Source organism: Cydia fagiglandana, chromosome 8 (assembly GCF_963556715.1).
Source record: "Cydia fagiglandana chromosome 8, ilCydFagi1.1, whole genome shotgun sequence".
In the NCBI taxonomy this organism is placed as follows: domain Eukaryota; kingdom Metazoa; phylum Arthropoda; class Insecta; order Lepidoptera; family Tortricidae; genus Cydia; species Cydia fagiglandana.
Window position 1 is genome coordinate 21225187 of NC_085939.1, and position 14815 is coordinate 21240001.

General features: G+C 40.0%; 1 protein-coding gene across 1 annotated transcript; it reads left to right on the forward strand.

Moving 5' to 3' along the window:
• The first annotated feature begins 2923 nt into the window (after positions 1–2923).
• On the forward strand, positions 2924–14365 carry LOC134667086 (trypsin beta-like). The gene is made up of 6 exons (XM_063524378.1): positions 2924–3117; positions 4604–4645; positions 5102–5255; positions 10954–11206; positions 11619–11774; positions 14158–14365. Exons 1-6 carry the CDS (start codon positions 2931–2933, stop codon positions 14341–14343), a joined length of 978 nt encoding a protein of 325 aa, XP_063380448.1. The 5' UTR covers positions 2924–2930; the 3' UTR covers positions 14344–14365.
• The last annotated feature ends 450 nt before the right edge of the window (positions 14366–14815 follow it).

Below are 14815 nucleotides of genomic sequence, written 5' to 3' on the forward strand. Positions count from 1 at the left end.
TAATAATTTATAATTAAAAAGTTAAATTGGCTCGAAAACACCGGCTGTACCTACAACAAATAAATGTCGCTATACATACATATACATATACAAGTTATTTGAAAGTTATCAATATAGTTATCATTGAATCTTAGCCGTATATTATACTCGTATGTCTAAGTTTGCCTCACAATAACTTCCGTGTACAATTATATTGCTCCTCGGAGTCTTGTTCACTAATTTGTCGAACTCTATATTCACTGAGAACTAAGTTCAAAGACGAGTGAATATAGACTGTCAATGTCCATGCAAAGACGTGTTACTAGACAGGGCATTTTAACGTTAGGTATGTCTTGGGTAAATGTCGGACTTTCTCAAACTCGAGGCGAGATTTTTTTTTATAAAAGAGGAAGAACGACCATGAAGCCTGATGATAAGCAATTACCGTTGCCCATCTTAGAGGATATAACCAACGGACACGCCATGTCTATAATTTTCGGTACAAAATAGTCTGCCGTTTTTTGAGGGGGAGGGGCACATCAAATGTAACGTAAACATATAGCCATGTCAGATAAACGTCAGTCCATACATGTGGTTGACATGTCGTTGGCCATTGGCCGCCTATTTTCGACAGAGGGGAACGCCTGTTAATGACCATTTCGTTGGTTATATTCTCTAAGTTGCCCGTGGCCATCTGAACACCAGAGGGGTCGCAAACGCGTTGCTGGCCTTGTAGATGCGACTACGCTCTTTTGTTGAAGATTTGTAAGTATTCCTCGGGAAATACCGCGGGCGACAGTTCATTCCACAGATATAGAATAGGTTGGCTGTGCGAAAAATCTGACCGACCTTTATCGTCATTAAAAAAGGCAACACGGTAACTGTGTTCGATCAAATATACAAAAATATGTGGTAAATCAGCCGATTCGTCTGCTCATTTATATACCTCGTATATCATAAAAAGGTGAGCTTTCGCTGCACTAGGTACATTTGAATACTGTCGGTAATAAGCGACGCCTTGCGAGGAGAAACATAATTTGGGAGAATGCCATTCCATACTGAACCAGTCTCTGCAAGGATTGGAGCTTATAAATTGCACCTAATTTCAGGCAATAGTCTTGAACTCTGGCACCGCGCCCTCGTATGTTAACTTATTGTCTTATTATTGCTTGACAATGTGCCAGGCACGAAGCGTTAATTATGATATTTGTTCTGACCTTTAAGAGTAGATTGTCCGGAAGTACTAACAGTAAGCTAAGCTGCAAAGATACTCGCAACTAACCTCCTTCTGCGAACAAGGGGGGACAGGTATATCTGCAGCTGTACATAAGAAATTTATTAAATCTTCACTTTACCTGTTTTTCACGATAGGTATAGGTAGCCGATATAGCGTTTGGGTTAATTTACTGTCACTAACGTGTGTAAACATCAATGTGTTTGACAGTAGTTAATGTTGTACATACATTTTATCCGACAACGCGACGCAAAGACTTACAAAAAATCAAATGAGTAAACAAATAAATTAATAAATGATAATAGAACATTAACAAACAGGGTTGTTTAAAAGATACTTCTGGTTCAATTAATCTTCACTGTATAAATAATACAACTAGAACAACTTCTGAATCCTTTTAGCGAGTCCCCGAGCTCTGAACACAAAGTTAAGATTCCACCGAAACTTGACATCTCTTGTAGCGGCCGCAACTCGAACAAATTAAACTAATTTCATTACAGATTGGTCCAAACAACGACATCTACTACCTGAAACTCCTTAATTAGATTTAGAAGTTTAAAACACCCAAATTTCTCAACTTTACACCCTTTTCAGAAGTTTTAAATAATGAACACTGTTATTACGAGCATAATAACTGTTAAGAGACGCGTTTTCAGTAAAAAAAGCGGTAAAAATGAAACGCCTGTCAAAACGTAATAGCAAAGTTTCGAGAACGCCGCTTTGCGGGAAATTGTATTGTTCTCCCGGAGCTCGCGTTTCTTAACGGAATTAAAGTGGAAATTGAGATCACTTGTTTTTGCTTTCTGCACTTAACACTACACTTGTTGTTTTCCGGTTAAATTCTTTTAATTTCGATAACCTATTTCGTATTTGAGGTGAAAATTAGTGACTGATGAGTGATGATTTCGATTAGGTACTATAATAATACACCCACTTTAATAATCGTTAAGTACACAATTAGTTATAATCAAGTACATAATTATGTTTTTATGCTATGTAAGTACTTACTTTATTGAGGATACTTAATATGTTACGCCACTAACCACTGGCTCAGATAAAATTATCTCTAGGTATCTTGTCCCGCCCGAGTACTTACAGAAACGCATGAAACCCTGCGGCCTGCATGAAACCCTGCGGCCTGCGTGAAACCCTGCTGCCTGCGGGGTAATTTAAGGATTATCTATGCATTTATGATTGATTGAGTAGCATTTCAAATTCTTTAGGTACAAAAAGTGTTTAGGTACAACAACTTGTTCGTAATTTCGTGGTTTTCAAATAGATATATTATGTAGTAGCTTTAGGTGTACGTCAGGTAGTCCAGGAGTTAGGATACTTTTTTTACCCCCAAACCTCCTAGTACCTATTTACAATAGGGAAACTACATGGTTAATATATACCTACCTATATTTCTATCTGAAATATGAAGTGACGAAATATAATTAAGTAGGAGGTATCGATAAGAACATAATATTTTAAAGGCACCGGAGTCTCAAGTTATCTACATAGAGAATTTAATTTACCAGTAACAATGTGATATCTCATATTAAACTACTTTTTTTTATCAACCATATTTTTAAATATCGCTTGCGTCTGTGTCTGCTTGATAAATAAAAAATAATAAATGAAATTCACCTCTAGGTACTCTTTCTTAACCTATAAAACGTTTGCAATCAAAAATCCAACGCCTATTTGCCTTTGCGATATTTTCATTTCAGTCATGACTCGTTTGCTTATATTTTACATAATACATGTGCTTGTAAATGGTCTGGAGGAGAGTATAGATTATTCTGGAATCGCGAACGAGGTGGAGAGGAATAAGGACAATATTCTGGAGTTTCTGAACACCACTCGAGTTCGGGATATTTACAAAGTGCAGTATTTTAAGCTGCTGGACAAACTAATTGGTACGTTTTAGATTTTTTTTATTTTAGCAGGCTAATGCAGAAGGAGGCAGGAAGATTTTACTTATACGAAACTATCGACCCGCCCCGGCTTTGAACGGGTAAATCTTAACAAATTATACAACTAAACCTTCCTGAAGAATCACTCTATTGATAAGTGAACTCCGAATGAAAATCCGTTCAATACTTTTTGAGTTTATGGTGACGGTGGCGACTTTGTTTTAAAAGATGTTACCTAATGATAAATCGTCAGGTTGCGATATGGTTTGTCAGCGTTGTTTGATTTCGTCGTCCAAATTGTAGGTACCTCCTTGCCAGCTAGGACTCGTAATGTGTAGATTAGGGTGACAATGTCTGACATGAAAAAAACTACTCTTAAAGTCGGACAATGAATTTAAAAGCCTTTTTAATTTTTTATACCTTTGGAAAAGTGCGGCTTATAATCCCAGCCGAGGCTGTCACAGCAATTAATTTGACACTAGACTGACTATACGCTGACAGTGTTTAACTATAAATAGCTTTCTGTTTGTCTGGGTCTGTCTCTGATCTTTTAATCCTTTACCAAAATATTAACTAGTGTCTGAGATCACTAGAGACCTGTCTAAGCTATTAACTTTACACCGATTTGAAAGTGTAATTTTCATAGAAATATGATATTAATTATGACATTACCTCACTTTGTCACCTACTATGCTGTCAGGGTTCAGTCATCAGCATAGTCAATCCGTTTCGTGTAAAATCATAAATAGCTCTCTGTGTGTATTTTAAGTCGAACCAAGCTTACTCTGCATGCCATTTGCAATTACCTACGAAGTGTGGCGACGTCATCATTAATGTCGGTTTTCTATGACGTTTTTATAAACGTAACGTACGTGTCTTTATAGATACTACCTCACACGTACGTACACTTTGTTCTAGGTACTCATTTCGATTTAATGTTAGCTAGACGGACTATTCTTGGGGTCGGGCGGAAAACGATGCCATTATTGAAAAGCCTTTTTAATTTTTGCATCCGTTTCCAGTGCGTACATCTTTCCCCGGCCCCTGCCACGGGCATAATGTGACAGGAGACTGACTATCCTGACAGCGTTTATCTATAAATAGCTCTCTGTTTGTCTGGGTGTTAATCCTTCACCAAACAGTTCACTTGTGTGTCTGTGTTGCGTAGTAGTTAGTAGACCTCGCTAATTAACACTTCCTAATTTAGTCATTTGCGGAAAAATTTTAATAACGATATCAGGAGTATAAGGTAGTATAAGGACCTAGCCAAGGTGACAATCGGACATCAACTAACGCTCGCTATCGATATTCAATGATGAATGATAGTCTGTGCGGAAGGAAAAGAATCGTGGAATGTAAGTATGGGGCCCAATTAAATACATTCCACGACTCTTCTCTTTCGGAACAGACTCTATGTAATTATTATATAGGTTTACATATTTGTAAGTATATAATTTACGAAATGATAAGTATATTTTATTTGTTACAGACAATGAAAAAGATATGCTGGAAGAGTCTGACGGAAGAAGAGGTATTTCTATTAGTACTTTTTATAAAAATAATAATGAGTGAGTGCGAGTAATACGTTATTGTTCTATTAGGTACTCGTAACAGCCATAACAGCATCACCCTTAACTCTCAAACACGTATTCGCGTGTTTACATGCATTGTGGACGGCAGTAAGGTTAATGTGGGGAAGAACGGCATGTAAAATTCTTGGTTCGGAAGACCGTCATGGGCATGGGACAAGAATACACATAAGAAATGAGTCTATACATTATACATCACTCGGACACAGCAAGAGCGAATGAGCGAAATCATTCCTATTTCGCTCATTCTGCTCTATCGACCTTCTATAAGTGAATTTTGTGCACAACTACAAACTCAAGATATAGAAGCGACGAAAGAGCATATATGTTTAGACGGTTTTCCCATATACTATTAGAGGGTCTTCTCCACGTTGTACTTACACAATGTTTGCCTTCAGGAGTGTCATCAACACGTCGCATCGTGTCAGGGAGGAACACATCGATAGAAGCCGTCCCCTGGCAAGTGTCTCTCCGAGAGAAGACCTTCCCGATCTGCGGAGGCTCTGTCATCACCGACTTATGGCTGCTTACAGCGGCTCACTGTCTTCTAAGGTGAGTCATAGGAGTCACTACAAGTGTCTAACACAACCAAGCTAGGCCTGATTGAATAAGTACCGTACAAGCCGTGCTGCGACAGAAATAACTACATAACACGCTACTGCTATTACGCATTTTGAACTTTGGCAGTCTAAAGTTGACATTAGACAATAAGCTATTAAAGCACAAGTTTTTACTAACAGTAGGTATCGGGTTTGTTTTATACTTTACCGTGGGAATGGTATAGATATCATACACGCGATAGTATAAAAGCAAATACGAAGACGTATTACATGATCGTGTGTCCTATAGGATTTCCTTCTCTCTATAGCCGACGTGCCCATCTAACTAGGCATCTCCCCGAACGTATAACTAGCCTGAACAATACAGGCGTCAATCCCTTACAATCACACGGCAGCCCGGAGCAAATTGATCAGTCGTGGATACACGAGTGTTCCCTTTGGTTGTACAAGTCAACTCGAGTCGAGTTACCGGGACAAACAGTGTAATAGGGTTTTTGTGACGTGACGTTTACAAGAAATAAATATTTTCTGTCGTCGCTCATTTTTATGTACCTTTATTTTAACCAAATGTGCTTTTACTTCAGTCATTTACTAGGTACTCATCTCATCTGTTATTGTGAGGTTGCGTTATTTTATACATCCTTTGGCCACCTTTTGTCTCTAATATCAAGAAGCCTGGTCAAGACAACAAGTTAAACGCTAAAGGATTAAAACATACATACAGGTAGAAAAAGGTAGAGTGCCAGAACTGCCAGATGCTCTGAAAATCACTTGACTATTTTTATAACATATTATTTAAGTTTCGATTGGCGTTTCTATTCATCTTCTCTATCGGCTCTCAAATCAACTCAATCTTCATAATAAGGACATATGTATTTACTTTGTTAAGGGTCTTGAATAATAATAATACCAAGTTCCAGCGCAGTCTTTGGATTTTAAAGTGTGAAAACGAAATGGATTTCAAAGTTGTGTGATGGGTAACTTAGTTTAATTCAATTTGCGTAAAGTCAGAGTTGAGAGCAATAGGAACGACGCCAGGCATCGAACCCCGTCCCCTCTAGGTCGGGAATAGAGAACAATTTCAATCTATCCTCAAGAGAATTGTGTTTTTTCCGATGCAAAACAGCGGCGTCAAATAAAACTGCGAAATGGGGACATACGTTTGGTCCTGTAAGTCCTTGAGCCGCAGTGAGAAGAGAAAAGTACAACTCTTGAGGACAATTTTAAGTTTAAAATCTCAACTTGGAGCCCGACGCGATGCACACTTAACTATTTGTTATGGTTTTGAACCGGTTTTGATACGACCTAGCCGTTTGTCCTGGTGATTGGCACTGGTGTATTAACGACTTTCACTTGAGTTTCACTTTATTTCGGATGCACCAATCAGTATGAGCGATCTTCAAGGTCGTATCAAAATAAGATCAAAACTTGTCGTGAATAAAAAATAATGATTTAAAAGTAGCGTGACATTATAGTGAATAAAAAATAATAAGGTTTTAAATGTTTAAATAGTTAATGGGAAAAATGCCTCGGATAAGATCCGCAGCAAAACATTGGACTATTGGAGTACAAGGGTCCTCCTGCCACTCCAACCTGGTCAATGGGAACCTGGTAGGATATTGAAAAGATAAAACCAAATATCGGACATGCAATCCAATACACCCCACTAAATAATTACAAGGCATTCCGCTTCGGGGCGGGCGCTACCCAAAATACAATTTGTTTCTATAAGCCGTTGGCGGCTGTGGGGTGACACTATGGCAATCCTTAATCTACGATCGCGAGACGGGCGAAACGCGGAGTTTTGGCCAAAACCTAAAACGAAAGTCTAGTGCACTCACGGATACCGGGTGTAGCTTTCATCTTGGAACTTAGCGTAGCAGACAGATCGACGTAGATCAGCGGCGGGCGTTCATCGAGCCCCAGCTGTGACAAGCTAAGGCGAGAACAACCCGCGGCGCTCGGACTTTCACGGGAAGGACCCGCACGAAGACACCTTGGAGTCGTCGGACGGCAGCATAGCCATCCGACACACGACCTGCAAGTCAAGGCCGCGTCCTACGGCGTAGAGGCAGCGCCAGCATGACGCTCAGCAAAATCGGGGACGCGCAACAGCGCGCCAGGGAACACGATCACCAACCGTGCTCACGTCCATCGGCGACACGGGACGCACTAAGTAAATCACGCGCACAATTCACGCACAGCGATATACGCACTTTACAAATCGGTCTCCCACCAGCCGGACCAGGCGGCGGAAGGAGACGAGGCAATTCCTCTTAATCTTTAATTAGAAACCATCCGCATCCTAGCGTATTCCCATTCCAAGTGTAAGTGTCAGTGACAGCTCGAAATCTTCTCCTACCGGACACGTTGCGTTTCGATTCACATCAACACATTAAACGTCAAACCAACTTAAATCTTTTCTAAATCAAATGTTTCTCGAAAAATGTCAATGATCATTAATACTTGTAATATTTTAAGTGGTTAATAATAATTTCTAATAATTACATTTTTATCGTACGTTTCTACTTTGTTTCCTTTGGAATATATCCTTGCTTATGCCTGAACAAAACGCCTATATTCTTAGCTGTCACCGGGCTGTCACACTTACGACTACCCAACGAAAGTCTTTTTTTATGTTTTTATATAATTTCATAAATGATTCTAAAATACAAATTAAATTAGGATGTGACCTACTTGAGCAGTTAGGGTGGATCACGAGGATCATTTTGATATGCGTGAAGCCAGGTTTGGTTCAACAACCTCTGCACAATCTGGGTGACAAGTTCCGTTCGAGTGGCATCCTCTTTGGACTTGTTTCTTCGAAACCAGTTAGCCAGGAGACAGTATATGCTAATCAACCTACAGCTGAGAAGGTACATTACAGTTTTACATAAGTGTCATACTCTGGTGTATGTTATTCTGTCGAAAATGCGACACTAATGTTGTATAGGTTATCTCGTATGGAAAAGTATGTATCTATCATAGGCAAATATGTAGCATCGCTACAAACTGTAACAAATAGACTACTTGAATACATACTTGAACAAATTATTAGCTCAGCAAAGATTAGCAAAGTTATCTTTTTGTTATTAATTTGTAGCACGGTAGAGTTATTCGCGCCCAATAATACCTAAACGCTAGCGATTGTATCATATCAATGTCAAAACATATTCGAAATACTGTTATTTGCGCCTTCACTAAAATTAGTAATTTCAAATTTTTTTTCAGTAAGTAGGAAGGCAAAGTAAAGTTATAAAGTGTGTCAACATTCTCCAACAATTTTTGTGGGATTTGTTGTGAAAAGTACTTAGTCTGTTCAGTCTGTTGTGCCCCTAGGTATAGGGGCATATTTGCGTCCAGCTGTCCTACTTGTCCACACTGTGTGTGTCCAGACCGGAGTTTACGACAGTCGCAGGAATTTATCGTTAGATCGAAACGTGCAATATCCGTCGCATTAGGACCGACGTGTTTCTGTCCCGCCGGCTTGTTAGATTCAATCGAAATGTTGTTTGTTCTGTTCACCGTACATTTTAGTTTAGAACGTTCTTTGTTGTTGTCCATACACATTAACCTTAACAAGATGAAGCATATAAAATAGTAGTAGCCCCCAGTAGGGCCAGTGGGTAGAGGGCCTACATATTGCGCGGTCCTACATGACTGGAAGGGTCAAAACGTTTCTGACCCTCCCCTACTCTGGCGCCCCGGCGAACGACGGCTGAGGGTGAGGCTACCGGGGGCGTCGTGGTAGATGACGCCCCCAAATGGCACACACATGCAACGCCGGAGTGGGCTTTGTAGGTGGGCTCCTCCCCCCTCTCACAATCAAAAGAGACAGGTGAGAGTACGATGTGTAACTGTCTACATCGTCAAAAAACTGGAATAACTGAGAAATATTTCTTATTGATTTGCTATAATAATGAATTAGGTATGTCATACAGCACCGTCTAGTTTAGCTGTCCGAACCGAGGCTCCAATATTTTACAGCTATTTGTGCATTTTCTTATTTCTTTTGTCTATTCCTGTTTTATATTAGGTAAGTGACGTTTCCACACGATTCCTTTTGCGTACCTACCAGTGGCGGCGCGTCAAACATATCCATAGGCAAGCCGGGGCTAATTTGGCTTACATATTTCCTTTATAATTCTGCTCAAACGTCCAAGAACAGGCAAGCCGGTAGGAATCGGCTTTTATGGACGCGCCGCCACTGGTACCTACCTACTCATCATCATAGTCATATATCATGTATATAAGGCTCCCAATTCTATCCAATATAGGCATCTACTCTATACTATGGGGTCTGTAATCCCAAGGGACCGTTGCGGGTCCCGAAAACGGCTTTATTGTCTTGCAGCCCGATTCAGATTTCATAACTTGTTACGGTTTTGGTCTTATTTTGATACAACATTGGAGACAGCTTACGATGATTGGCGCATGCTACATGATGTGAAAACGAGACGATCGTCACGGTCGTATCAAAACCAGTTCGAAACTATTACAAACTGTTAAATTAGAATTGACCTCCGTGTTTGCTGCGTGGTATAAAAATACAAAGCGGATTACAGACCTCAACGTTGTGTGTTCAGCCGGTCACGCGGGAATATTCGGGTGAATGAAAGCGGCTCAGACTCAATTGTATTACCTATAAATGAATAGTCTCGCTAGTGGGTTTCAATATGTTTAAATATGTTTATAAATTCTGTCTGTTAGAAGCCCCGACGTGTAATCACTTTGCGAATAAAAGTATCTAGTAATTTTATAAAGTTAAGTAGTGATCTAGGTCTGACGTGACCTTTGTAAAAGACAAATTTTCGTAACACAGTTGAAGATTTGATGGGACATACCTACGGTGAAATTGCGCTTATGTTGTACGGCATAGAGAACTCTACCCATCCACCAAATTTTATCGAATTCTGAGAAAACTTAAAAAAAGGACAAAAAAATATCCAATTGGTCTTCGCCGTCGTCTTTAATAAAGATTGGCCTTGACCAATGAATAAGCCCGGTAAATCTACAATAAGCGACCTTCAAGGTAATATTTATCTATTAGTATAACAGAGAGACAATTGAAATTAACACGCTTTCCACTGTCGGTCACGGCCCATTCGTTCGCTCGGGAAAACTTGCTGTTGTATGGGAAATAGTTGCCGAGTGGCATATTTGGATGCGACAAAACTCAAAAGTTATTTAATTATTTGAAAAAACATAACAGCCAAATGAATACTTTTCATTTTTCCACTGTTTGCTATCGATAAAATGATTATTTGTCAAACCAAATGATCGCAAATGGTAATAGCTACCTTTAAATGAAGAGATTATCTATTCTGGTGGAAACGCCGCCTTATACTCTAATCTTTATCTTGGACTGTCTATATCCAGTTCCTTCTTTCCATTGTTTGTCCGCCTCAGGTCGTCCGCTATAGCTGGCGCGAGCGCATACACGTGGGTGTCATAATTGTACTAGTAGGTAAAAGGTTTTCGTTAACCAGCTCACCCGCCCTATGCACACACGCCAGCCTAGTGGATGCCCTCATTCTATGACACATGTCTTCTTCTTTGCCGTTACGCTCTTGTCAGACTGGTCGTGGTCGTCATACCAGGGCCGGTGGCAAGCTTCACCCATGAGCCATGACCCATCTATAACAAGATTTAGATAAGGGTTTAAAATACCCCATATATTTATTCCCCAGGGCCAAGGCCAGCGACCTAAGCGTCCGGCTCGGCTCCTCGTTCAAGACCTTCGGCGGCGAGATGTACGACGTGCAACACAGCTTCGTGCACCCGCAGTACGTGATCAAGAGCAAGGTCAACGACGTGGGCATGGTGCGACTGTACACCCCGCTCCGGTTCTCGGCCAGAGTACTGCCGATCAGGATTATAGGGAGGGAGAAGAGGTTGCTTTCCAAGCAGGCAGCCATTGTTTCTGGGTGGGGGAAACTTAAGGTAAGCCTGCGATTTAAAAAATACGGTTATAAACTAGTGATCAATAACTACAATATCCAATATCAGTCACCCTACTGTGTATTATCTTCGTCTTTTGTGACTTTACAAACCTGTATATATGTATTGCTGAACACTTGCCAGTTTACCACTGATAAGAGTAGTTTGTAGACTGTAGACTACCTCCTCAAAATACTTTCTTTATAGTCGCTGCAACTATCATCTGCAAAGATGCTGTGGCCAATGATGATAAAGATGATTTACGCTATAACGGTACGGGTCTGCGCCTAGACGTCTGACACTTCGTTTTCTATGACGGGTGATCAGTGATGCTTTCTGATGTATAGAAGACGAAGTGTCAAATATGTAGGCCTGGACCTATTCAACCTTTATTTCTAATTTCTTGTTGTTACAGGAAGGTGGTGCCAGCGCGACAGTCCTCCAATCAGTGACCTTGGCCACCATCTCCATGAAGCTGTGCAAGCGGTCTGGCCTGGACCGCAAGGCCATTGACCCCGCCTCCATGTTCTGCGCAGGCTCCTTCAGACAAAACACTCCTGACGCTTGCCAGGTAAGCCACGAGTGCCACGACACTATGTCAGGAAGTCTAGAGACGGAGACAATCTAGAAATAGTTCAAATAACTTTAAATAAGTTTTTAGCAAAAATTTAATCGGGGGGCACGGCAGTGCCCCCGCCAAGTCGAGCGCGAAGCAAAAACTGCCGTACCATCCTTTACTGGAACCATTTCGCCGCATTTTCAGGCCCCTATTTGAGAACCTCTGGATAAGACCAGAACGCAGAAATTTTGGTCATCTAGTAAGCTATAATCACATACTTAAAATCCAAAATTTCAAGTCTGTAGGTCATTTAGTTCCGAAGTTAAGCGAAAGCAAAGTTTCGCATTTATGAAACTCACTCATGATCATCAGAATAGAATTAGTACTTCCCATAAACTCAGAGAGCTGAAATTTGGTACAGAGTTAGGGTTTAATGGCCACATAAAGGGAAAACCTAAAAATATTGCAATATCAGTCACGTTTTAAAGATCTAAGAACTGCATAAGTAAGTTTGTAATCCCATATAAATATATGATATTACAAAGTTACTGTTGCAGTTCCTACAAATAGTAGGTAAAGTAAAGGTACACTACGATGTACGATGTGAGTATGAATGAAGATATGTTTATTTATGATATGTGTATACATAGTATGGGTATGAGTACCCGAAAAGAAGGACTGCCTACAAAAAGAGATGAGATCCCATCAAAAACATTACATGTAAAAAGGTGCAAGTCTCGCAACGCTTTTACTACAAAAAAGTTTTGAGATGTAATGTGAAACCAAGTCGGTTATTTTAATCAGTGCAAGTCTCGTAACGCTTTTACTACAAAAAAGTTTTGAGATGTAATGTGAAACCAAGTCGGTTATTTTAATCAGTGCCAGGGGGTGTTAAAACCGTATCAATAAGATATCTTTAATTTGTAATACGTATAATGACTTGGCCATCGCACGGCTGCATAATGACAAAAGGATCATCGTAACCTATTAAAAATAATTCTAATTGAACATAACGCTAGCGCTAATTGCAGTTTGAGCATTACACATATTTACGAATACGGTACGAGTAAAGCATTATGTGCGATTGCCAAGTCATTATATGATGATTAGTGACGGATTACTGATTATTATTTAATTATTAGATTTAATGAATGGGCAATACGAAAAACTGTTGCTACTGTACAAGAATCAGAACCGGAAAAAAAGAAAAGAAAGATTTGTAATAATAAAAAAACTACTCCTATAAAAAGAAAAAAAATGTGTTAAATAAGAAAATCTAATAAAATAAATCAATATGCCCACGTTTCTACAAAAAGAAGTGAAATCCCACCAAAAACATTCTGTAAAAAACTAGCCAAGTCTCGATGGAGCTGCTTGTTTATCTCTAAAAAGTAATGAAATCTAGACAAAGTCGTGCCAAGTCTAAGGTTCCTTACTGCGATTTCTTTATTATTATAGTTAATGTTGTGTGACTTGGCCGTTGAAGGGTACACAAGGGTACAAAACCAGGTGCTCCATGACACCATTGCACCAATCTGCCATTGCACCAAAAAGAAGTGTTTGTTTCAGGCTCGCCCATACATAAGTATTATTGAAATACGCAGCTTTATCAAGCCTACAATTGACTGGTTATTGAATCAACGTTTTCCAAGTGGCAATTTTCTATCGTCAATGGGTAGCGGTTCTGGCGACAGATTGGTGCAATGGTGTCATGGAGCACCTGGTTTTGTACCCTTGTGTACCCTTCAACGGCCAAGTCACACAACATTAACTATAATAATAAAGAAATCGCAGTAAGGAACCTTAGACTTGGCACGACTTTGTCTAGATTTCATTACTTTTTAGAGATAAACAAGCAGCTCCATCGAGACTTGGCTAGTTTTTTACAGAATGTTTTTGGTGGGATTTTTGTTACAAGCTTTTATCGCTGACTGTACTTTTCTTACGACAGACAACTAATACTCATCGAAACAATTCTAAAAACCCCTAACACAATTAGGTTACCTTGTTTCATCACAGAGTTCCTATGGCCACCTCCTGTCTCCATCATCAGATCAGCTCGATGGTACCATAATATTGCATTGTCATCCGATTTATACACGCATGCAAATTTCAGCTCAATCGGAAACCGGGAAGTGGATCAAATTTAACTTGCAAGATTTGATTACAGACAGACAGACAACGGTCAGGTGAAACTAAATTAAAGCTTGTAAAATCGACCGTGCCTTGAGCCAGAGCACTTTATTGGTGGATTTCAGGTGATCTTGATCTGGGCTAATGTGCCTTTTGGTCAACTATAAAGTCAAACAGTATGGGTTCTTTAATCCTATCTGAATTATAAAAAAATCTCAGGTTATATTGGTAGTTGGTTTTTTTTTTTTATTATTGTTTCCAGGGTGACAGCGGCGGACCAATAGTGAGCGAGGGGGTCCTGATCGGCGTCGTGTCCTGGGGGCTCGGGTGCGCGCGCGGCAACTTCCCCGGGGTCTACGCGCGCCTAGCATACCCTGTCATTCACGACTGGATCATGGGGCACTTGAACTCGTCTGCTGACTCTTCTAAGCCTGAACCCAAGCGATGAATGCATCTTTAACCCTTTGACCGTCAACGACGTCAAATGACGCGCACTGACTCTACCTACAAATGACTGTACCCACAGCCCAATATCAACCTACGTGCATTCCGGCAAGATTCACGATGACGCGCTGCACGCGATACGCGTGGCGTTCAAAGGGTAAAACCGGAAATATGTTAGGTATTTATGTTTAGGTACTACTAGGAGGAAATACTACTACTTCGTAGCCTACGCATTCATTAACATTTTTTTTTACTGAAAGTTAAGGTATTTTTGAATAAACGTAACCAGTAACTTTTTTACAGTCTAAATAATCAAAAATACCTATTAGACATCACAAGGTAAAATAAACCATCACATAACAGTTAATTCAGCGATCTGCCCCACTTAGTCTCAATCCGAACGGTTGGATCCGAAAGTCGGTTTATGGGTCAAACACATTTCAGAAAAAGGTCACTTCTGTGGATAAAACATCGAA

Bases quoted from the DNA above. Each gene is read 5' to 3' on its own strand.
- LOC134667086 (XM_063524378.1), top strand. From the start codon at position 2,931: ATGACTCGTTTGCTTATATTTTACATAATACATGTGCTTGTAAATGGT. The intron at 3,118-4,603 runs GTACGTTTTAGA...TATTTGTTACAG, and splicing joins GCTGCTGGACAAACTAATTG to ACAATGAAAAAGATATGCTG. The intron at 11,207-11,618 runs GTAAGCCTGCGA...TTGTTGTTACAG, and splicing joins CTGGGTGGGGGAAACTTAAG to GAAGGTGGTGCCAGCGCGAC.